The sequence below is a fragment of the Arachis duranensis genome, chromosome 5, assembly GCF_000817695.3.
Source record: "Arachis duranensis cultivar V14167 chromosome 5, aradu.V14167.gnm2.J7QH, whole genome shotgun sequence".
Taxonomy (NCBI): Eukaryota; Viridiplantae; Streptophyta; class Magnoliopsida; order Fabales; family Fabaceae; genus Arachis; species Arachis duranensis.
This window is the reverse complement of record NC_029776.3, coordinates 93,782,832-93,809,574: the sequence shown is the minus strand read 5'-3', so window position 1 is coordinate 93,809,574 and position 26,743 is coordinate 93,782,832. Positions and strand designations below refer to the sequence as shown.

The window sequence follows — 26,743 nt, the reverse complement described above, 5'->3', positions numbered from 1 at the left end:
ATATATATAATAATTATTATTATAAATATTTTATAAAGTTATAATTAAAATCAAACACTCAAAATTGTTAATATTAAAATATTAAAAATAATTAGTATTTGTCTTAATTAATTTGAGTTTGTTAAGTGATCATCTCACTCGTCTGCTTAAACAACTATTAGGAGTTAGAATCTCGTCTTGTGTATATAGCAATCCATTAGCTAGCGATAAACCCTTGATAAATGAAGTATCAATACGTGGTTAGACTTGACAGGAGTTTTCGAATATGCAGGTACCCGACCCGTCCATACCCAGATGAAAAGGGTAATAACTTGACCCGAGTCGGGACAGATTTTGCTCAAGACAGGATTTGATCGGATTTAGGGTATATCCACCCCAAATATATACATATAAACACTTTTTAGGAATTAGGATTTGCCTCACATCACACATGATTCATAGTTTCAGTTTATACTCTATAGCCATGCAAGATAAACTCAATCATCCTCACCTAAAATCTTCTTCTTCTCGACTTCTTCACACAAAAACCGCATAGCTCCTGTCATGTTGTTGCTGAGTTCATCGCCGCTTACCTATTCACAACTCTCATCTTCCTTCACAGCCAGAGACAGACCCACGTTTAATATAGAGGGGGCATTTGTCCCACAATTTTTTTTAAAAAAAGTAATACTTATATACATATATACCACTTATTATATTATATTTGTCTCAAAATAAAATATAAATAGTTCTTTTGTATTTTATGTTAAAAAATATTTTGTTAAACTTAACACATAATAATAATTATATTGTTAAATTTGATTTAGTATAAAAAATAAATAAATACACTTAAAAATTAGTGATAATTAATTATATTATATTAGTTAATTAATTAATAATTAAATTAAATCTTAATTATTTTGGTTAAAAAATTTATTTATACTATAAAAATTATAATAAGTAGATTTGACAATTAAGTAAAATAATTGTTTAAAAATATATATATAAAAAATAATATTTAATCATATTAAAAATAAAAAAAGGTCCTTATAATTTTTTTTTGTTATTTTAAATATTATACTATGTGTATGAAATTATATTTTTATTATTTTAAATATTATAATAATGATTGTGAGTATATTTCTAGTTCTTATCAATATGTATTAGATAGTTTTAATTTTAAATTTTGAATATATCTAAACCAATTTAGATTGATCAAGTGATCAACTTAGTCGTCCGCTTAAATAAGTATTGAGGGTTCGAATTCTGTCTCATATGTATAGCAACTCATTGCAGGCCAATTGTAGATTCTTAAATGGAATTCAAATTCATGACGGATTAGTCCTTAACTTGTTGAATATCGTGGGAAGCAAAAAAATATCTATACCTAAATTTTATTATATTTTTGTCCCCATTACTAAATTTTTCTGGGTCCGTCACTGTTCACAGCTTATGTCATCATCGTTGCTCATCCCGTTACCCTCGTTGTTGAGTCCGTCGCCACCATTCTCCTACCGAGTTTCTTTTTTCTAGGTAAATTTTCCTCTCTCTCTCTCTCTCTTTCTCTCTCTCATTGTGATCTGTTAAGTTCTTCTCTTCTTCTTCCACAAACTCATCACTTAGTCGCCTTCGCTATGAGCTCGGACGTTGCCGTTGCAGTTTCATCTGAGTCTGTCACCGAATAAAATAGAAATTTTATTCAAGTTAAAAATAGACATGCCTGAGATCATTTTTGTATGTAATTTCTAAATTTTTTCATCCAAATTTGATTGTATGTGGTTGAGTATTTTAGTATGAGATCATCGTAGTTTTATTGTGACACTAATGTGATAAAAGTTTCGGTAATTTCATAACTAATATATGAGATACACCAGATTATTAAACTAATAAGAGAAATAACATTCAGATTTATGCGTAAAATTTATAAGAGGTTATCTCAGAAAATATATATTTATAACCCAAATAGAAGATTGTTAAGAAATTATTATTTCTTAATATATTTATGGATAATATATATATTAATTATAATCGTAAATTAAGTAATTTCACATTAAATAACTTATATAATGGTGATCTCATTTATTGTCATAAATGTTAAATTAAATAAGTCATTATTACTTTTGATTTGGATAAATGAGATTAAAATCATAGATACTATTTTATTTGAGTTTTAGGGTTTAATGAGTGTCACACTCAAATATAAATAATGACTTTAGAATTTTGGTCTCTAACACATCAAACTTGCCTTCGTAGCTCTTTTTACACAGTAAAATTGTGATTCAGCCCTATAAAAAATACAGAAGATTTTGGTTGACGAAGAGCAAAGAACCACAAGAGTCAAGCTCTCTGATCTCAATCATACTCTCGAATGAAGAGACGTTTCTGCGCTCTTAGTTATATTTTTTAGTGATTTAACATAGATGATCTTGAGGCTGAAAAATCCTAAAATTTTCAGCTAAAATAAAAATTTTATTCAATCAAATGATAATAAATAATTTTATTGAATTAAATTATATTAATATGATCATTGGATGATAAAGAATGCTAGAAAAATAAATAAATAATATTTTAAGAGTATAAAAATATTAAATTGTCATTTTAATTTACTTTTTTAATCAACGATAATAAATATCTTAAATTAATTAAATTTTTACAAAATTTATACACCTAAAACTATTTCATTTTTTCAAAAATCTTTTGAAAATACAATGGTTCAATGAGAGGTTGACTATTGAGAATTGAATATAATATTTTTAAATTCATATTTTCTTAAATAATTTTATATTCACTATTACTTATCCATCTAAATAATTCTAACATGGATAGAATATTATTTTTAGATGCAAAAAATTTAAAATATATTTATTTTATTTCAAAAATTAATATTCATATTTAACTTTGAATTCCAACAAATATGACAAAAACTATTATATTTTTTAGTTAAAAAATTAAAGTAAAATATCTATAAATATATTTTTGTGCTTTAGCTTTAGATTTTTCAAAAAAATTTGGCAAGTTAATGGAATCAAATCATATTTCTATAACATATATAAGAATGCATATTACACATAAATAAAAAAACAATAGGTATAGTAAGAACAAATACATAAATTAAAATAAAATTAAAAAAATAATAACCAATAAAATATTGAAGGAAAGAAATATAAATGGAAGAGAAACAAAATTATTAGATGGAAGAGAAATAATTTAATAAATTTTATATGTATATAAAAGAAGAATAAAAAGAAGATATACAGTACTTTATTTAATTTAGCAAGATTTATGGGAATAAACACATAGAATAAGAGAATAAAAAATGATAATAAAAAAAAGCTAAACATCTGAATTAATATCAAAAAATAAAAAATAATAAAATAATGATAATTTATCATAATTTTAATCTTTTAATATAATTAATGAATAATAATATAATTAATCTACCATAATCTTAATATAATCTTTTAATATAATTAATTTTATTTAAATAATCAAATAAATTGAATATAAATATGTCTAATCTAATCGCATAAAAAATAGTAAATTTTTTACAATTAGACATATTATATATATATATATATATATTAAAAATAAAACATCACTTTAAAATGAGATTATTATTATTATTAATGATATATAAATATTAAAATTATATTAATACATTAATAGAAATACATTATTATAATAAAAATTTGTAAGAGTTAAAATAACTGAAATTTATTAACTTTAATTAATTAAATTAGCATAAAATAAGAAAGAGATAATTAATCAGATTAAATAAATTAAAAAAATATTAGTAAACAAAGTAAATATTACAATAATTATATTACTAATTGAAAAATAATCTATTTAATCAATTCAAATTTTTATTGAAAATAGAGAACTAAAGATTATCAATGAATAAAAATAAATAGGATATAATACATTAAAGAATAATTTTGGTAGTATAAATAATAAAATTAAATTATTATATACAATTTTTACTTTTTACCTTATTATGATTGAAGTTAATATTAATGGTAAAAAACTAATCTTAAATAGTCTCAATTTGTATTTTACAACATAATTAAAGCACAATTCATAATTTTTTATTTTGTGATTAATCAATATTTTTTAAATTTTTTGGTTAAGTCTTCTGTGTTTTATGATTGATAATTTTTTTTACAGAACATAAATTTATGATGAGTTATTACAACCATAATTAATTAAAAAAATCAAGAAAAAATTATAAAAAATCAAATAAAAGATAAAAAATAGAGTAAACAATTATTTCAAAACTAAAAATTTATTAATTGTGCTAGAAATTCTAAAAATTTGTATCTTATTATATAATCAATTTTGTTACTCATTTTAAACTTGTTATTCATTTATTGTATCTAAAAAGTATATAATGTCACACTTTTTTTAAAAAAGATGAAACTCTTCAAATACACAGTATAATATATAATTTAAGAATAATAAAATAAAAATATCTAGAATTTTATAATTGTATTTGAAATTTTCAATGACGATAATACAAAGTGTTTAAATAGACCAAATGAATTCAATAGTTATTTTTTGCACATCTTATTTAAATTTGAATCTTAAAATTTACTTTTATCTTTTTCTTCTAATATAAATTATTTTTGACAAAAAATAGAGAAAAAATTTATTAGACCAAAAAAAATATCCGATAAAAAAATTATTATAAGGAGATTAATAATTAGAGAAGAAAAGAATAAAAGTATTAATAATAATTAAGAAAAAGAAACGATGCTTGTATTAAAGAATGTTAGAAAAGAAATAATAAAGTTCATATTAATAATAATAATACTCAGTAATGATGTTGCTGCTTTAGGCTTCTAACCTTCATTTTTGTCCATCTTTTTTTCTGTTCTTTGCTCTTTTTTTTTTAAATTATCAAGTCATAAAAAAATAAAGAACAATTCAAGAAAACAAAAGTAGCAAGATCGAAAACAGGAAGATCAATAGTAACTATACAAATCAAAATACATAGGAGAAAAATAAACTATTATATGATAGAATTAACATGAGTATATTTCATCATTAAATAAACAAAGTTAATGCGCAACAAAATTACATGTAAAGAAAAAAAAAAGAAAAAAGAGTTAAAATATCCAAAGTGATAAAAAGATTATTCTACAGAAGACTATAAAATAATGAACTTCTAACTAAATTAAACTGTACTTAGTATTATTAGAAAGGGTAAGAGATAACAGTAGAGAAAAGGTTTGTGTGTATTCAAGTTGTGTAAAATGATACAATATAGAAGGATATTTATAAGTGCTAAGAGAATCTAAATAATAAAGACGTAATATCCTATAATAAATATTTAGATATGTTAAATAATGCTAATTGATCTAATTGATCCTAACTATACTCTAACAATTATATTCAATTAATTGATATACATAATATTAAATTGTGTGATACTTAAATATCTTAATTAGTTGATATAATTAATCCACCGTAATGAATTGTATTTAATGAGTTAGAAGAAATAAATCAGGAAACATTCTAAGAAACATGCCACGTCAACTTTATCATTAAGTGTAAAAATTTGATTTTTATATAATAGAATAAATAGAATAGATAAATATCTCATTATTCGTTATTTTAACTTATCTATTAATTATATATATTTTTTTATATTTACCACTCAATATATTAAAATACAATTTATATATCTAGATAAGAATTACATAGATATTTAATTAAAAAGGCATTTAATTTATTAAAATATAATAACAGTTTTAATTTCTTTGATTTTTCTTTTTATATATTTTTTGTGTATTTTTTTAAATAAAAGGCAAGCCTATAGCAAAAATAGAAAGAGATTGTAGTATTTATTGAAGAGGGAAAAAAAATATAAATAAAATTCATACATTTAAAATGTGTTTGAACTTTGAAAAATGAGATGAGACATGAGAACTCACAGACACTGAACTTCAATGAATCTGTTTACACCATTCAATTCAGTGTTTTTTAGCTTTTTGTTTTCTTCTCTTCTATTTCATATGAATTTATCAGTGCCAAACATGCATCACATAGAATATTTTTTAACTCCATCCTAATCCATATATTATCTTTACTAAACAAAATATAAAAGAAAAAAAGACAGTAAATAAATTAAAGTTATTATTATTTAAAGAGATAGTAAATATATTAGTATTTTTGTATTTTAAATTAATTAAGATCTAAATGAAAGATAACATTAATTGCGGTAATTGTAAATATGACGCTATTTAAAATTAAATAAAGTAACACAGATAAAACAAATAAAAAAATAAAAAATAACTTAATCTTGTATAAAATTTACCTATAAAATTCTGCATCAAAAAATGAATTTAATTTTAGTATATTAATAATATAAAATATTTTATATAATCATTCAATTCAATTAGATTTATCTATTTAGGTTATTATTGAAAAATAAATTTAAGATACCAATATACAATTACTTTAAATTAAGCAACAATTATCAATACTATATAAGGGAGACACTATTCCACCCAGAGTGATTGCCATAAGAAATAATTTTCTAATTTTCTATACTAATATTAGAAAATTTATATAATACTATATAATAATATTATCATTATCAATACTCTATGATATCAAAACAAAAAAAATCACCGTGCTAATATAATATTATCAATATTATATAAATCATCTTTGTATTTATTTTTCTGTGCGTATATAATATTTAATTAACACATTAAGACATATATAATATTTTGTTAATACATATATAACATAAAGTGATTTACAAATTATTATTAATTCATATGTAATGTATAATTAAATTTAATGAATTCAATTAGAATAAACAATAAATTTTTTATTTTATTTCAGACTTTATAAATGAATAAATTAATTAACTAATATAACAAATTATAATTAATGTAATAAAATTAATTAAGTAATATATATTATAATAAATTATATTAATATTTAAATATTTAATCAAATCAATTAGTTGATATAATTAAGTTATAGTAATAAATTGTATTGAATGAGTTAAAATAATTAAATCAGGAAACACTCTCTGAAGTTTGCTACGTCAGCTCCATCATTAAGTGCAGACATCCGATTTTTATATAATAGAATAGATTATAAAACCCACAAATAACTATTATTATATTGGATAAAATTATAATTTGTGTTCGGTCTTTACAACGTTTTCTTTTGAATTAATTCAAGCTAAGATAATTACTCAATATTATTTAATTTTAATGTAATATTTATGTTTTAATCATATCCAATAAAAAAAAATGCAGTTTAGTTGTACTTATTAAAATAGTTGATAACATAGATATACTAAATTTTAATTTTTGAAATATAAATTAGTAAAGATAACTTTAGAGATTATATAAATAACTATCTTGCATAAAATCTTGAAATGTTTACAACCTATATTTTCATGTAATTAAACTTTTATATTTCAATAAATATATTTTTCAGAAAATAATTTATTATTTATATTTATATTTATGTATTTAAAATTATTTTTATAATATTTATGAATCACTTCTATTATTTATTTAAATTCTCGCAATGTACGGTCTCATTCTAGTTTTATATAAGGTAGAAACTCAGATGTAATCGACTTCATGTGAAGTTGATAACTAGAGCAATTAAATGATTTAACTAATTTAACTAAATTTTCATCTAATAGTTATCAATTATCAACTTCACATGAAGTCGACTGTACCTGATTTTTCACCTTTATATAAATTAAAAACAAAGACATAACGAACACTAAAAATTGTTAGTTTGCAGTTCAGTGTAATAAAATATATAAAATAAAAATATAATACCAAAATTTTTTAATTATAATATAAAAATTTTTTAATTTTAATATGACACATAAAATAGAATGTTATAAATTTTTTATTGTTTTTTTCTTTTTTTTCCGTATAGAATTTTTTGTATTTTTATTATAAAGATGTGGTTTTTTTCCATAAATTTGTGTTTATTATTTAAAAAGATAAACCAAAAAATAAAATAAAGCCACATAATCCCTTCTTTATATTCCTGTGTTTTTTTTTTTTAATTCTAAAAAAGTGAAACAATAAAATTACGCAAAGTGTGAAACAAGAAAACTACAAAAACAACAAGGAAGAAGGAAGAAGAGGAGAAAGAATTGTTTAAAAAAATATATAACAGAAAAATAGTACTAAAATTTTTAGCTATGACATAAAAATTTTTAATTTTGAAACCGGAATTTTTAAATGTGACATTTAAAATAGAATGCTGCAGTTTTTTCTTATTCTTTTTTGAAAGAAGTCGATGACGACGACGTTAAAAAAGAATTGCGTAGAAGATGACACATAAAATAGAATACTGCAGTTTTTTTTTAATTTGTTTTCAAAAAGACGACAACAATGACGACGAAGAAGAAAAAGAAGATGATGATGATAATGACATGATAAAGGATCATGAGGAGGAAAAAGAGAAGGTGGAGGAAGAGGAAGTGATAACGACGAAAATGATAAAGGAGGAGGGGGGAAAAGAGGAGGAAGAAGAAGAACGTACGAAGTACGTAAATTTGATTTGGTTGTCTAGAAATTCCATCATATAATATATATTATAATATTCAGGTCTCATTATTTGTTGTATATTAATTGACTAGCATCAAACTAAATATTTACTTGATGTCCCTTTGCGTATTATGATCAGTACCGAAGTTTCAATCTCGGGTACAACAGATAATTGCCTTATTCCCTGATACAGCTAGATCTTTACAATAATAGCAACTATAACAGATGAAATTATGAATGTTTTCTAAAGAATCAATACTCCAGCAAAAAATTTGCTTTACATTCTTTTTAGTTTTTAACTATCACCACATTGGAGTATCTTCCTGACGAGCCAAAAAATGTTCACTGAGAAACCCAAATGTCTTCACTTCAAACAAGTTGAGGTAAAACCAAAGAAGGTAGTAATAGAAGCAAGGAAAATTAAGTATTTGAATCTGAGATTACGAACCTAGTTTAGGCGTTAACCCTGGCAGACTCTCCCACAACACTCTCCATTCTCGAGTACCAGTCACCAATCCGCGTGTGTTCCACCATATCCTTTCCCGACCTCAGATACCGAATGGGTCTTAAAACCCCGAACACTGCCAGGTCAGCTAAGTTAGGCTTAGACCCTCCTGAAGAAAAAGAAAGAAAAGTAGTCATGGGGTCATATCTAAATAATGCAATAATGATTAATCACCGAAGGCAAAACAGTATATTCAAGTACATGCTGGAGACTTAAATTTGTGGTATAATATAAAAAAAGGTATACAAGGGTTTCATTTTAACTTTTGAGTTATATACAAGTCCCGGACCATGTTAGTGTTGAGGAGTTTTATATCAATAACGCATAGAAATGAAACTTGTATATAAATAAGTTTATGATCAATGTTTTGGCGCGACAAGGATATATATTATGAAGCCATAACCAATCTGGTACACTTTTTCTTGTTGACGCTAAAATATTAGAGAAGAAATTTAAAACTAAAAATTTTGATATAGAAAGGGATCTCTGGCTTCAGTTTAACATGCACAGATACACTGTGATCTGTGAATGTTTGCTCTTGCATTATAATAGGTTTCTGTGACACAAAAGTTGAGTACATACCGAGAAATTCCCGGCCATTCAGAGCATCTACCCATGTTTCTGCTGCCTCGTAAAGAGCAGCACGTTCATCAGTGATGTTATATTTCTTCTTCAGATTCTTGGACACAAAATACATAGCTGCAGCTCCAGCATACTTAACAGTAATTTTCTCTGTAAAGCTGAAATTTCCTACAATATACATAAAATTGAAATAAATTACTACACATTAGGCAATCAGAAATCAGGGGCTTGAATAGAGCATGGCCAAAGATAGAACTTTGAATAATTTGCATGCATAATGTGCAGAAGCAGAAAGCAGACAGAACATTTGCAAAGAGTTATCCAAAAACAAATTATTTCCTTGATATAGTGTTATGTGTGGAAGGTACATGCAGAGGCAAAGGGATTTAAAAAGTAAAAGGGAAAATCTTCAGCTGCGATCATTTTAGCCACAATCGAAGACACCTGATCAATGAACTGTTGTAAAAGTCAAAACCAGAGAGAGATGATGCATCTCTTTGTTTGTAACTTTGTATTATTGTATGCATCTCCTATTTTATCTACATCTCATATTTTTCTATATCATCTGAGTCTTTTTAAAGCCGCATGCTCAATCATAAAAAGCATCCCAGTTTATAAAAATCGCACAATTACATCTAAAAAATGACTTGCCCAAAAATTAGGGTAATAAATAAAAATAAGTTCAAATAAAATTGCCACATTTTCGAGAGAAGCAGGGTAATGAAAGTAGCAAATAATTTCATTTCTTATATAAGCATCCTGTCATGCTTGGTATTGGATTTCTGCACTCCATATGATGTTCACATCTTACAAGTACCAACTATAGACTTTGACTGAAAGTCATGCTTTATTGAGATATCGATAACTTTATATAACAAAATTTAGTGGTGAGATATACAACTTTTTGAAATATGTTCAACTGAATACCAATTATGTAACTAGATCAACACATACCATTGCTCGTGATGTAGTCAAAGGACTCGAGTGCTTCGGAAGTATTTCGGTATATGTTTGGTGACAGAACATGTACTAAATGATTATCAACCCACCTGTATCAAAAACAGGAAAAGATAATTAGTATAGTAGACTCATGCCAAGTAAAAATACGATTTAATCATTTCCATATATTTTTTCTCCCTGTATGAGTCTCCTATAGCAGGTTCAATTTAGCAATAATGACCAAAGTTGCCTATACTGATGTATATTGCAATTTATCGACTACAGACACTGGATGCTAAATTGACCATCTTACTAAAAAGAAGTGCAACCGAGAAACAAGTTGGTAGGAACTAATGCCTAAATCCCACACCTGACCTTTCTTACATAAAAGAATGAGACTGATCAGGATACTAAACCAACTACACTAATCAGGGGAACCAAAAAGAAAAGTTCAAATCCTAGATCTTGACTCATATATGACCTCTAAAGAGATTTAATAAATTGTAAGCACGCACAACCCTAAGAAACAAGTACAATGACTGAAATCAAACTACCAATTTGAGAAAAAATCTTAAGAATTAGAAGCATACAAGGAAAGAGAACAACACATTCATCTATATTCTATATTGTCTTCACATAATAAGTGCCCAGAATTTCTTACACTTGTTAGCAGAACAAATTTGCATTGAGATAATAAGTGCAATGTTATAAACTACTACATGTTTTTACATCAACCCTATAGCATATGGAAGAAAAGGAAGGTAGAAAGCTTTCTCTTTCAGTCATCACTTCCATATTCTAGGCAAATGAAAGTGTCATAAACAACCTCCTAAAATAGGGGAAAACATTAATTAATCGAACTACTGAAAATGGTGCTTGTTACTTCACCACTTACGATTCATTAGAGACATGTTTGATTGGAAACTAAAACGGAATGAAGAGGAGGAAAATCATACCGCCTCCATTTTGTCTCTTCGTCATCCTCACCTGCCTTTTTCTTTGACATAATCTTCTCTCCCAGCATGTCAATTATAGCTGCCAAAATGACAGGTACAAAACAACTTAGTGAAAAAACCCAAAGTGTCTCATTCACTGGGCATAGGTCAATGAGAAAACTCAACAGCCAATTTTCAGGGGAAATGTCCAATACCTGAAGAGTCATTTAGCTGCTCACCATCTACCATCAATATTGGCACCTTCTTATACTCAGACCATTTAATTTCTTTCTTACTGAGCGGGTTGACCTCCACAACTTTGTAAGGTATATCATAGTAATCCAAATATGCTGGCCAAGCAAGCAAAGCATCAGCAACGGTAACTAAGAAAATGCTGTGAAAGCTCAATGATAGGAAACTACAATGATAAAGAAATAAGAATGCCGGGAAGAATAAGGACCAATATCCTAGCACATATTCACAATTATATGTGAGATAAATCAATCTAGAAAGTAACTTCATTTATCAAAGGTCTTAATAGGCAAGTAATGCTCCTTTGCAATGTGACTTAAGTAGTGTATGGATTTGATTGTTTCCGAAGAAATGATTAACTTCCCCCTCTAAAACTCAGGAAACATTTTATAATAAACTTGTATAAAAAAGTTCCGAAGATGAATGCAGTATCCAAACATACATTTAATGGTTCCAGCAAAAAATTTCCAGACAGGTAAGTTTTCAATTCCTGCTTCTCCAGTTCATCAGCAACCAAAACAAATATTGTTTTCTTATGAATTAAAACTCCATAAAATGAAAATCACTGGAACCCAAAAATGCAAGGGATCCACCATCGTATCAATAATTTACATTGGATGTGGATTTCACTAAATAACCCAATAGCGGAGAACAGCTCATTGTTTCACCGTACAATGATTCTCACTTTAGATGATCCAAATCCAGTTTCCATAATTTCGAATCAGATCAACGAGATGCAGTTTTATCGAAGCAAAAAAAAAAAAAATGATTATTTGCAATTCACAGCAAGCAATGCAAGTAATGGCTACAATTACAGCCACCTAAACTCCTAAAACCCAACGCTACCCTACTGAACAAACACCAAGTCAGCATTCTAATCCCTAAAAACATTTCAACACACGAAAAAAAGAAAAAAGTGTAGAGACCTTTGACTTTATTGCAGAAAGGGCAAGCCTCGTATTGGTAGAGAACGACGTCATTCGGGAGAGCCTCGGGCGGCGGCGGCTCCTTGGCAAAGACTTCCTGATAAGCCGAGGTGGTGGCCACCGCCGTCGCCAGAGCCCCGGCGACGCCCAGCGACGCCCCGGCGAAAGGTCCGTAGGTGAACCACCAGCGGCGGGGAGCTCTGGCGCCGCCGGCACTGCTGCCATAGAGAGCTACCTGGAGGAAACGGTTGGGGACGGAGAAGGAGATGGCTCCGCCTCGAGCGGCGGATAAGGTCCGGAGGAGTACGGAGGAGGTAATCCTTCTCATAGCGATGAGTTTGGGATTCGGAGATAAGATCTGTGATTTTTGGTTATTTTGTGTTCCTTTTTCTTTTCTTAATTGAGTACTGAGAAATGAGAACTGAGGAAAGGGTTTATGTGTTTGGGACAGATCGTAAGATTCGAGAGGGTTTAAGGCTTTTGGCTGCTCCAGTGTGTTCGTTAACACTAGGCGTGCCAAAATTCCTTCCACTAATTCAAATAGGTCCTAACCCTTTTTTTTTTTTTTTAGACATTTTGTTCGTGAAAAAGTCTGACGTGGCATTAACCCGATCGTTATAGAAGCACACATAGCATATAACTTTTTAAAACAGAATATATTAGTCATCTCACAGCAAAACATGTAGCTTTTTAAAACAGGATATATTAGTCCTCCCACACTAAAACGACGCGTTCACCCAGATCCCCAATTTTTCAAATTTATGAGCCCTAATTCTTCGAATGCACAGAAACAGTGAAGTAAGTGAAGTGAGTCACTGTCCTCAACCACCTCCAACTCCTTCCTCAGCCTCTAACCATCTCTCCACCACCTTCACATCCTTCAACAACCTCCTCCCTCTCCTAAACTCATCACATGCCCCTTTAATCCTAATCACCTCCTGCCTCCTGACTCCCTCTTGCACCACCACCTACGCTGCCCCTCCTCTCTTTGCCCCACCATCCCCCTCCCTCTCCACTCCCTCGCTTACCCTAACTCACTCTACTTCCCTCCCAACCGCACCCTCTCACTTCTTTGCGCCATTTTAGGTTTAGGATTTGCAAAGGAGCGTGACCTGGTGCCATGGATAATAGCGAACTCACCTCGATACAGCGTCGTAATAGACTCGCCTATGCAGAAGGAGACGGTGTTTGTGATGGCTCACATGAGGAGGTGGAAGAAGGAATCAGCGTTCTTCAAGAAAGCGAAGAAGCTCTTTGTTATTGACGTTTTGCACACTTGTGCTCTCTCCGATGGTGCTAGGGTTGGTGTTCTTGCTTATCGCTTTGTTCCCAAGGGTTTGATTGCTCTTTTAGAAGTGTGAAGTTTCAACCATAATTCCATGTTACATTTCAAAGTTTCATATTTTTTGTATAGCTTCTGCAACTGTTGATTGAGTTCAACTTAGCTTCTTTTTTTACTTTGTTTTAAGGTGGTTAAGCATTTGATTCAAATTTCTTGAAATAGATCTAGTAGCTTTTGATGTTTGTTTCAGCCAATTGGTGAAGCTTGATATTGGTCAAATTCTGCTTTGCGTGGTTGAACTGTATTAGTCTTTGGCATTTGATAATTTATTGAGGAAACAATTGTATTAGTCTTCTCAAATCAGATTCTTCCTTTGTGGGGTTAGTTAGAAATTATTAACAGAGATTAGTAACTGAGTTGTGATTGGCTGATTGGTTAGTTTTGTTGGTGTATAAAAGATCTATTGTATCAAATTGTATTCACCTTTTAATTGTTCTCTCAATATATAACCTTCTCTGCCTTTGTCTTAATTCTCAAAATTGTGTGATGGCCACCATGGTTCTCACCTTTTGTTGTCTCAATTCTCAAAATTCTGGACTAAAGTCTGGTTGGTTTGATATCGCATTTGACCTTATGAAAACACAACTTTATACTTCTGCGAAGAGTTTTTGATAACTCATGGTACGATCTGGGAGTATGTCATAAGTAAAAAAACTTTCTTTGCTTTGATGATATACAGAAGGTTCTAATTGGGGGGTGCAAATCAAGCAGTTATTTACATAAAGGAAATCAGGTACAAAGAATACAATGCACAACGCCAGCATAAAAATAACAGCGTCGTTTTGGTGTGGGAGGACTAATATGTCCTGTTTTGAAAAGCTATACATTTTGGTGTGAGAGGACTAATATTTCCTTTTTTGAAAAGTTACATGCCGCGTGTGCTCTGGGTCTAACCGAGTCACTTCAACGGAGGGATAAATTTGTCTGCGTTTTAGAAGCGTCAAGGACATAAATGTATTTTCCAATTCTTGGGGACTAAAATGTCCGCAAAAGCCAGAATCAAACCAAACAAAACATACCAATCATTTGTTGCAGTAGCGGGGAATCTCCGTGAGTTAATTTTTATCGAAAAAGATGTGAGAAATTACATCACGAGAAAAGTGTAAAATATTTCGGAACTAGAGGATGCAAGAGAATTTGAGAAATAATTATTAAGAATGAAAGAGAAGAATTAGAATTTCTTTTTCGAGCTTGAACTCGAGGTGATCAGTTGATTAAGATTGCTTTTTGGGTAGACGCAAGAAGCAAGGCTACCTGTGAATATTTTGGAGATGTTATTTCATTCGATACCACTTACAATACAAACAGGTAATATGCTGTTCTGTTTTATGTGTATTTGGTCCCCTTTTTGGTGTAAAGAGATATTATTTATGTAGATTTAACGATTTTGTTTCTGTTTCGTCGTATTCAGGTATAATCTGGTTTTTGGTTCTTTTGTCGAGATGAATCACCACAGTCAGTCGACACTTCTAGGATGTGCTTTGATGAAAACGAGGATATTCAAACATTCAAATTGTTATTTGAATGTTGGCTTCATTGCATGGGAGAAAATACTTCAAAAGGCATTCTTACTAATTAATGTGAATCGAAGCAAAAGGCTACTAAAGCTTGTATGCCCACAACAATTCACTGGTGGTGTATTTGGCACATTATGAAGAAGATTCCAAGTAAATTAAATGGCTACAAGAGGCACGAAGAAATCAAACACGAGATGAGTCATGTTGTTTGGAACTCTCTTACAAAAGAATCATTTGAAAGGAATTAGAATGATTTTTTGATGAAGTATGGTCTTGGAGACAACAAGTGACTTTCAGGTAATGTTTTTTATTAGGATTAAGTAATATTGTTAATTTCAGTATGTTGTTAATTGTAGCAAAGGTGTAAAATGCATGTTTTTTGGTGTATGTCAATTCTGATTTAGGTGTTTTTGTAGAGCTTTTCGAAGACCGTCATTTATGTATTCCAGTTTATCTCGATCACCACTTCTGGTCTAGGATTAGAAGCACACAATTGAGCGAGAGCATGCATGCTTTTTTTTACATGACATAATATTAGTTCAAAAAGAATAGATTACAAAGAATAGATTACATGACATAATATACACCGAAAAACCAACTGTATACACCTCTATGTTTACATGACATAATATTAGTTCAAAAGAATAGATTACAAAGAATGCAAGTCTAACAGTTTGTGTAATCGGTTACTAGATGCATTCAAGCCAAGGGCAACTCCTATATTTTATAGATTGATGGTCAATACACCGTACCGAGTGTCTAATTTATTTGTTATCACATGAAAGAAATATACCAACTCCTTCAAGAGTTTATTCGGGACATTCATTTGAGGGATGTGCATCAAACCATCAAATCTCAATTCCTGGATGAAGGCCTTTTTTTCTTCGCTCATGTTTTGGAACTTTTCATTCAGGCCTCTTGTCGAGCATCCCAAATCATGAGTTTCTTGTAAACAAGCAAAACGACACTCATTTAAATAAGTTATATTTATACAAGAAAAATTGAGTTGGTCTAAGATATATGTGCTTACATTGTATTTTGGTGCAGCAGGGTTCTTGCTTGCCATTTTTACTGTAAGCAATAAAAAAATATGGTTAATAGATAACAACATCACCATTTACAGTCAAATTCGCTTGATATACACCGAAATACCAGCCATAAACACCTCTATTATTTTTTAGATTACATGACATAATATGAGTTCAAAATGATATTCAAGATAACCAAACATGCATAAAATAACACCAGAAGCACAAGGACAATATTCTATTTCTAGTTACAGTAGGGAAGGGACAACATCACCATTTATAGTCGAATTCGCTTGATATACACCAAAATACTAGCCATATACACATGTATTATTTTTTAGATTACATGACATAATATAAGTTCAAAATGATATTCAAGTCAACCAAATATGTATAAAATGACACCAGAAACACAAGGACACTATTTTGTATCTAGTTACACCATGGATAGTACAACATCACCAGTTACAATCGAATTCACTTGATATACACCGAAATACCATCCATATACACCTCTATTATTTTGTTGATTACATGACATAATATGAGTTCAAAAAGATATTCAACTCAACCAAACATGCATAAAACGACACAAGAAGCACAAGGACAATATTCAAGAACAATAGCACCAGTGATAGTCGAATTTACTTGAAATACAACGAAAGTTTCTATTTATAGAAACTCAGTTCCAAACATGCAAACATTCACAAAACACATGAAAATATACGTTAAATTATACGTGACACAGTACATAAAATGGTTATCACCGACTGAACAGTATGACAAGAATAGTAATATCTATTTTAAACCAAGAACACATAATGAATCAACTTAATAAATAGAAATACAATTATATAGTGTTTTGCGTTTGAAATGAGAAAGAGAAAAGTGAAAAACCTCGACGATTAGTGAATAGTACCTTGAATAGTCTTTCTTCTTTTGTTTGTGTATTTTTTTATGGAGATTTTGAAGTTTTCTTGTTGATTTCCTTGAGTTTTGGTGACAATTTTCACAATTTCTTGAGAGATTTCGAGCGTCGTTTGAATTTCGAGGGTTAGAATTTTGATCGAGGAAGAAGAAGAACCATCTTTTATAATAGTGAGTGAGTGCGCTATTGAAACGGTTGAGTCAGGGTGTGTTTATCACGCTTGTATATGTGAGAGTTGTTTTTGTTAGGCTTGGCCAACTTGTATAACTTGTAAGCCAAAAAGATTTATATGTGTAGTAGACGTGTATTTATAAATAAACTAATCAGTTGACCAAATCATTGAGTCACTTATGCTTTTTGTAGAATAAATGATCATTTGTATTTATGAAAGATCCAAACCCTAACAAATGTACCCATGGAAGAAGAAAACTCACCTTATAACCACGAAAAATGACCTCGGCGCGGCAAAAGTACATTGACGTTGGTTACGCACTTAGTCCGTTAGTATCCGAACCTACGTGAAAACAAAATCCTTCCAAACCTATCTACATGTAACCCAATATTTTTTGTTAAGAAATGGGGAAAAACACTCTTTGTGCCCTATCAGAGATCTGTTTCCGCCGCCACTGCCATCCCAAATCAGAGAAGAAGACCAGAGCACCTCCATTCCGTGACAGAGACATTTCTCCAGTTTAATCAAGTCATTGCTTCACTACCCGTATGCCACCTTCATTAGCATCTTGTCCTCCACTACCCACGCATAGCCCACCATCGTTGAAATCATCTCGTCGTCCACTACTCATAGCCCATCATCGTTGTAAGCATCTCGTCGTCCACTACCCATAGCCGACCATCGTCGCTCCACAAAGAACAAAGGTATGTCATTACCAGTTTTTCCATCTTAGAATATTTCTGGGAATTTATCGGATATTATGATTATGTTCTATGGGCTTGAGAAATGTTTTCAGAATTTTTGGGTTAGGGTTAGATTTTCAGTTGCTATGTTTTTATCCGTAATTACATGGGATGGTACCTTAGATTATACTGTATTACTTGCCGGGATGACCATTGTCCATATTACTCTGTATATCAATCATAGTCTTATAGAGGAAAATTTGAGCGAGGTCCATGTGGGAAGCTTGTGTATGTTGGTAGGGAAGTAACAAAAATTGAGAGAGTTAATGTGGATACCCTCAATTGAATTTTCATAAATGATTTACTGAAGGACATTGGGTATACATCTATTATTGATTTTTATTGGCTAGAACCTGGTAAGGAGCTTGATAATGGGCTGAAATTGTTAAGGCCTAATATAGACATAGTTAAGCTGTATGAGGCTGCTATGAAGAATGGTAACACAATTCACTTATACATAGAGCACCCTGTAAATGATCTTATTATGATTGAAGAGAATATTACTCCAACAAAGATGGCACTGGATTCGATGGTCCCAAAACGTTTGGACCATTAAATAGTCTCATAACAAAACATGTTTTTAAATTTTTTTAATAACTACTAAATAGTCTTTTTTAATTTTAATTACAAATTAATCCCATATATTTTATTAAATTGTAAAAATTATTTTTTATTTTATAAATTATTATTTTATCATTCATCTATTATATTTATTAACAATAAAAAACAAAAACAATAACGAATTATATCTTCCATTGATCGTAATAAACTTTTTGGCAATCCCAATTGATTAAAAGTTTATCTTTGATCCATGACATTCGTCCAGAACTGTAAAATCGTGTTTTTTAGAAAATCAATCGATTGGATTAACAAAACAATCAATTGAATTTCAGCTTTCTCATAACTCAATCGATTGGACTATAGGTTATCACAAAATAATCGATTGAAAATTGCAAGGCAGTATGATTTTTGTAAAAATCAATCGATTGGTCATATTACCCAATCGATTGAACGATGACTAGAATGTGAGTTTTTGATAATTCAATTGATTGTTTATATTATCCAATCGATTGAAGACTTCAAAACAACTTGAGGTTTCACAATTCAATTGATTGGTTGTGTTACCCAATCGATTGAAGTCATCAAAGCAATATGAATTTGCCGAATTCAATCCATTAATTGTGCTTCTACCGATGATGATGATGCATTCGTTACAGGTAAAGTTGTTCGTGTGTTCATCCTTATCAAACTCAATATTAGCAAATTAAACTAAAAGAATCAACCAATTGATTAAAATATTTTCTTATTTTGAGTATTAAGGTATGGGTTTTCGATCCACAACTTTGTTTAACTGAACTGAATAATAGGAATTGTAGAACAGATCCATGCCTTTGGTATCACGTGGAAGAAAATAAATAATAATACTAGAAAGCAGAAAGCCGATGAGCTTTTCTATATGATCAAATTTGACAGAAACATGATCAGGAATTCAGGATATATAGTTGAAACTGGTGGACTTGGATTTAATCTCATTATTATTTTTATTTTTGATTGTTAATAAACATGATAGATGAATGATAAAATAATTATTTATAAAATAAAAAATAATTTTTATAATTAAATATATGGGGTTAATTTGTAATTAAAATTAGAAAAGGACTATTTAGCAATTATTAAAAACTTAAAAAACATGTTTTGTTATGAGACCATTTAATGGTCCAAACGTTCTGGGATCATCGAATCTTTTGCCAACAAAGATGAGATTGAAGACTTGTGTTAAGAGGAATCCAACTCCAAAGAAGACTCCAAGAAGAAGATTTATAGTTGTTAACGATGATAATGATGATGCTAAAATAGTGGGTCATGTATAATTTTTTATGGAGGCCCATGGTAGGGGTGAGGCTCAGAATAGAAAGAGGCTCATGAAGCAAGCAACCAGGTTGAAGTTGAGGCCCAAAAGGAGGATGGGGTTAATGTGGCCCAACAAAGATCTTTAGCAAAACAGATGTCTGAGTCTCTCACAACACCTGTACAACTAGATGAGCCTCCTTCCAATTAATCACAACCTTCACAACATCCCATTGAGCAAAAGCAGTAGCCAATACATACAACTGGTTCAACATCTCTAAGTACAATTTTTGTCTCAGTATCCAGTGAGAATGAAGCCCAAACAGCTGAACAAGTAACCCAATAAATTCCATAACCATATAGAAATCTGCTTTCATAATCAAATCCTGAATCAGACCCAATCCTATCCTCGGATACTAATAGTACTCCTCAGAACAACCAGACCAACCCAGATGAGCAGGCTGAGGGAAGGCCTAAGGTGAGCAAGAGAAGATCAGCAAAGAGGCCTCCCTCAAGTGGACAATCTTTCATACCCAATCCTGATCCTGACAGTCTTTCATCCATCTATGTCCTTGTTAACGTGGAAGAATTTTCGGATGAAAATGCTAGATATCATTGTTATGAATCAGAAAAATTGAGAAGCATAGCAAGTGATGAAGATACTGATCAGCCTCTAGTCTTTCTTAGAAGCAATGCTGATGCTCCTGTTATCCAAGTCTGGTTGGAGTTGGGGATGGAGTTTGAAACACTCAGCCATTTCAAAAAGATAGTTTGAAAGTTTAACATTAACATTGGAATGAGCATATTATTCCCTCGATGTGATTCAACCAGAAGCAAGGCAATCTGCTATGATGAGAAATGCCCATGGAAAATATAATGTGCTAAGAAGTCCTTTTCCCTGAGTTATCAGGTTAAGACGTTTGTCAATGAACATACCTGCAGCAGAGGCAACCATTGTAAGTCAGCTGATGAAAAATGGGTTGTACATGAATTAGAGGAGAGAATAAGAGTCCAACCAAATCTAACAATGAGAGAGGCTGACCAATTCTTCAAAAATGAGTATGATGTACTGATTAATGAAAGAAAAATCTACAGATTGATGGGCAAAGAAAAAGAAAGGATAGAGGATTTTGAGATTGTTCGATATGCTAGGCTTCGTGATTAGCAAATGAGATACTAAAGACTAACCTGGGGTCCACAGTGAGGATACACACTAATCCACAGCTTGATTCAAACCCTCTATTTCTCAGAATTTCTGTACGTTTTGATGCTTGTAAAAAGGGATTTTTTGGAGGATGCAGACCATTTATAGGGTTAGATGGGACTTTTCTCAGAGGGTACTTCAGGGTCAGCTACTTACAGCCATAGGACAAGATGAAAATAGCCATATATACCCTATTGCCTATGCCATTATTGAATCCGAGAACAAAGCCAGCTGGAAATGATTTTTAGAGATAGTGGAAGAGGACCTTGGAGATTTTAGAGCAAGCGGGTTTAACTTCATGTCAGATATGCAAAAGGTATCTAATATATTTAATGATTTTAGTGAGTTAATATATTCTGGATATTGATATGGATTCTATGTATATTTGCATGATTAGTGAGTCCTATTAGTGACATGCTCTGTTAGCAATTAAGGAACCCTGTTAGTGACTAGTGATAAATGAATGTTGTTTTTAAATTGGTTTGTTAGTGATTATTTTGAGTTGGGAACCTGTTAGTGATTAGTGATTAGTGAATTCTGTTCAAGAATTGGTTTGTTAGTGATTATTTTGAGTTGGATTGTTAGTGAATGTTGTTTTGTTCTTGAATTGGTTTGTTTGTGATTATGTTAATGATTAGGGAACACTATTTTTGAGTTACTTGCATAGTGGTTATTTTTCATATAAAACTAAAAGCATAAAATATTATTACATGGTATAATTAATTGAGTCATTTAAAACTGTACTATTTTAAATTTTGAAATTTAATTTGCTTAAGTGACAACTGTTCTTGAAAGGAATGTCTTGCGATAGTCATAGCAACAATGTATGAATTTTTTTGTTTGCATCAAGATCATATAATCACATGAATTTATAGGAATTCTCAAGCGGTTAATACTTCTTTCCTAACAATCCTCAAGATTTTGATGCTGCCATGAAAAGGCTTAAAAAAGTCAATGCTCGGACTTGGGAATACCTAGACAAGATTAAACCCAAGCAATGGAGTAGATCTCATTTCAGTGAATATCCAAAGGTGAACAACTACACAAATAATAATTGTGAGGTGTGTAATGGTAATATTAAGAAGATGAGAGGAAAATCCATCATCACCATGCTTGAAGAAGTTATATACTATGTCATGAAAATTATAGCAAGAAATAAAAAGGTACTAATTGGATACAATGGAAGGTTAACCCCTACACAACAGAGTATACTTGAGAGGGAGAAGAGGACAAGCAATAAATGGAGGTCTCTCTTAACCAAAGACGATGGGGAAATATGTACGAGTAGTATTTACTTGTAAAAGTTAGTGTGGATTTGGGCAAGGGAACTTGCAGCTGTAACCTGTGGCAATTGACCGGCCTCCCTTGCAGGCATATATGTGCTACCCTAGCTTATCAAAATAGAATACCTGAAGAGTTTGCCCATAACTGGCTAATGATGGGTGCATACAATACAACTTATCAATATTCAATACTTCCAATTCCAAGCCAAGAGTTTTGGGAGAAGGTAGACACCTTGCCTATTCTGCCACCTCGCTATAAGAAACCTATTAGGAGACCTTCCCTCAAGAGAGACAAGAGGAATGATGGTCCTGCTGAGGTCTTCGACCCTCGTAGAACGAAGATGAGATATGCAACTATTTTCTATAAATACTGTCTTCAGGCACCTTAAATCAATGTACAATTTAGATTATTACAATTTCCTATTTTCTCTGCATGTAACTATATTTTTTGCAATTAAAATTATATTATTACAATTTCCTATTTTGATTACAGTCGGGTCACAATAATAAGAGTTATAAGAAGAGGAAAGAAGCAATGACTGGCGGGAGTGGTGCACCTCAGGAGCATGTAGATGCAGGGGATGAAGATCCTGATGTTTTGGCCGAAACGTGTTGGGAGGAAACCTTAGAAGCTGTAGATACTGAAACAGCAGCAGCAAGCATTAGTGAGGGAAGTGGTTCAGTAGCCCCACAAGCTGTAGTTGTAAGTGCCATCTCATTTGATGCACATTCTATTTGTCATTAACTACGTAACATTCTGCAAATACATAATCTATTGCTTCTTGTATCAACTCCAGAAAACTCAACCAAATTCCCTATCGAGTTCTGCAATAACCAAAAAGCCTGTTAAAAGGAGAAATATTGAGAGACCTCCTCCAAATGCTGCGCCATCTACCAGAACTCTCTCTTTACAAACCCTCCCACAACCAACTCAGAAACAACACCCATGGTTACACCTCAAACAATGCGAGGTGCTAGTGTTGGGACTGCCACATGTTTTATACAGTTTATGCCTAGAGGTAGAGGAACAATGGTCAGAGGTAGAGAAACATCCAATGGGCCCAGTAATATTGCATCAAGTGGGAGCAACAACTCAACTCCAATACCATAGTTGTTTAGTCGATGAAAAATATGTTGTTTGTTGTATTAGTTCAATCTTATTTTAATCTAAATTAGACTTTTGTGCTTGTTTTGTTGATATTTTTCATGTGATCAAGAGAGATAGTAGACGTTTTTGTTTCATTCTACTATGATGAGGTTCTGAGCACAATCCCTAGACTCTTTAATTTCATTTTGGTAATATGAGGTACTCTTTAAGAGATACTAGACTCTTGTATTTCTCTATGAATCCACAATGCATCATATGTTATATGTTGTTTTAACCTTTAAAGACAGTGTTATATAATTAGAGCTTTGTGTTTTAGTTATGTATGACAGGAATTAATATATGACAAATGCATATTTTGGACATCATTTCATTACTCTTATAGAACTTATTTAGTCAAATAAAGCAAATATACATGGTTAGTTATGCCATCTGATTAATCATTCATGGGTACTTCTGTCAAATATAACAAATTGCATTGGTTCAAACTGGTTTGTCATTATTAACAAGAAACAATGGTCATAAACAACAACGATATCCAGATTACATCAATACTATATTTTCGTCACTAAATACAAGTTATAAGCTAAACAAAACACAACTCTAATGCCATGGTTACATGCAACACTCTACTTGTCCTAGCTTCACTCCTGCCGTGATTGTCAGTTCGTCTTCACATCTTGCATGAGAATGCTCTGTATTCCTTTTAACTAACGATCTTTGCAGACTTTCCCAACCTTCTTTGACCTCATCCATCCACACAAAGTATTTGCAGTTTCTTGTCTAGAAAATCAAAATATCCACACCCATCCAACTGTCAATGAAAAAAAATGGAACCTTCACAGAAAAAATGAAAAATGCTAAGCCATTACCATCTAGAGGGGACATCGGATGAATCATCTATTTGGGTTTGTTATCATGCCAGATTCTATCAATGCAAACTCCAACCTACAGAAATATCTCCCATCAAGCTTCTTTTTCTTCTTTTTCCTCAAACTCGAAGCATTACTGCAACTTGCATTACTCATAGCAGAGTTAAATCTGCACAGAGACATGGCCAGGGGTTAGAGGATTTTTCTTTGTCAGTGTTCGTATTTAAGAAAGGTAAAGATTTCTGGGTCAGGATAAAAATTGGAGAAAAAAGGAAGAAAGACATATAGGGTTTCAATTTTTATAAAGGTATACGTTGGGTTACACATAGATAGGTTTGGAGGAGTTTTGTTGCCATGTAGATTTGGATACTAACGGACCAACTGCATAACCAATGTCAAGGTACTTCCAGCACACGGAGGTCATTTTCAGTAGTTACAAGATGAGTTTTCTTCTTTCATAAATACATTTGTCACTTTTTATATATTTTATGGATACAAATGGTCATTTACTTGCTTTTCATACATCAACCTAACTGAAAAAGCCATTAGCCCATTACCAAATAGGAGTATACTCCCACAACCCATCTAACTTTGGTTCACTCTCACATTAAGCCAACCCCAACCCAAACTCTCGGCTCGGCTCGGCTCGACTCGAGTAGAGTTGCGGTGTGCCTTTTATGTTCTCTCCATCACCCTCTCACTCGACGGTAAGTTCTCTATCTCTCACACCTGCTCAATCATCCAATCATATCCCTTCTCGTATTTCTGTCTGTTTCCACACACCTTCTAGTCTCGTTCTGCTTTTTAATTTTGTATTTTCCTATGTTAGTCACTTAATTTCTAGGTTTTGGTTCATGTCATACTTATTCATGATATTTGTGGTGTGTTGCTAAGATGTGGTTGTCAAATATTCGAATTGTGCTCCATGTTTAGGTGTGTTATGTTGAAGTGCATTATGATGTATGATATTGTTTTGGTATCATCTTAGTTGAAGCTTGTAGGTTTCAATAGCTTGATGAAGAATCTTGATGAACGAGTCAACATTTTCTACATTTTTTAATTTTTTTATTTTTTGATAATAATTGCATACATTTTATGGAAATATTTGGGTAATATCTAATTAATTTGCTACCGATAGATATATCAAATGAATTGATAGATGTGTCTCTTAATGTTATTTATGTGCTAAATCGATTTTAGATAATGGAAAGTGGGTTCAGGGGTTTGAAGTTGATGGTAATCAGTGGCTAAGAGAAGGGGGGTTGAATCTTAGCTTCCTTTTTTATAGAGTATTACTTTTACTTTTTCAACAAACTTCAGGAGATATTTTCACTTTTGTCTCGTAACAAGTTGAGAGACATTTTTCATTTTTTCTCCTGAGAACCAGAAATAGAAAAGAAGCTGAGAAGAAGAATTGACACCAGATATATCCTGGTTCAGCTGCTAGGTGCAATGTAGCCTACATCCAGTCTCCATCACAACAATGATAGAATTTCACTATCTTTTCAAGATTACAAGCACCAATTATTTCCTAGGGTCTACCCAATCCTATCTGGGACAAATCCAAATTCTAACCCCAATCTGAATTTGACTTAGACTAAAACCAAGCTTTCAACAGCAAAGTGTTAACCCAACTTGCAAGGAATTCCCACAGGATCATGACACACAACAAAAAGATGTACAAAGAAACTCTGGGGCATCTATGGCTTTTTCTCTAATTTTTCTCACTGCCTTTTTTTCTCTCATTGGTTTTTTCTTACAAACCTCACCATGTTTTCCTTTTACCATGAGACTCATACAGACAAAACTAAGAAAAAGAAACCAAATAAACTTCATTGAAGGAGAAGAACTCGGAAAGCTTTAGGGTAACTATGAGAACTCTGTGCTTTTTTACTTACTCTCCTTACCTCAACCCTTGGTCGTTCACCCTTAATATAGAAGAGTATAGCTTCCAAAGTTGAAGCTAGTTGCACCCTCACAACATCTTTCTTCTCCAATATCAGAATAGCGTCGGCTTGAACAGAGGAGAGAGAGAGAAACCGA

At 31.1% G+C, this 26,743-nt stretch overlaps 1 protein-coding gene across 2 annotated transcripts; it reads right to left on the bottom strand.

The window, feature by feature from the left end:
- Nucleotides 1-8,625: 8,625 nt before the first annotated feature.
- LOC107490656 (uncharacterized) lies at nt 8,626-13,174 on the bottom strand. Of its 2 annotated transcripts, XM_021143159.2 has the most exons (7): nt 12,659-13,174; nt 11,696-11,830; nt 11,502-11,580; nt 10,561-10,655; nt 9,607-9,774; nt 8,968-9,133; nt 8,626-8,864 (listed from the first exon to the last, which is right to left on the bottom strand). In XM_021143159.2, the coding sequence occupies exons 1-6, from the start codon at nt 12,984-12,986 to the stop codon at nt 8,973-8,975; spliced, it is 966 nt and encodes a 321-aa protein (XP_020998818.1). In that variant the 5' UTR covers nt 12,987-13,174; the 3' UTR covers nt 8,626-8,864; nt 8,968-8,972. The 2 variants fall into 2 exon arrangements, with proteins under 2 accessions (XP_020998818.1, XP_015966940.1); XM_016111454.3 differs by having other exon boundaries at nt 8,626-9,133.
- Between the last annotated feature and the right edge of the window lie 13,569 nt (nt 13,175-26,743).

Coding starts and splice junctions, on each gene's coding strand:
- LOC107490656 (XM_016111454.3), bottom strand. CDS start 12,986: ATGAGAAGGATTACCTCCTCCGTACTCCTCCGGACCTTATCCGCCGCT. Junction 10,656..11,501: donor GAAGAGACAAAATGGAGGCG/GTATGATTTTCC, acceptor TTTTTGATACAG/GTGGGTTGATAATCATTTAG. Junction 9,775..10,560: donor TGACTACATCACGAGCAATG/GTATGTGTTGAT, acceptor TGTATATTGTAG/GAAATTTCAGCTTTACAGAG.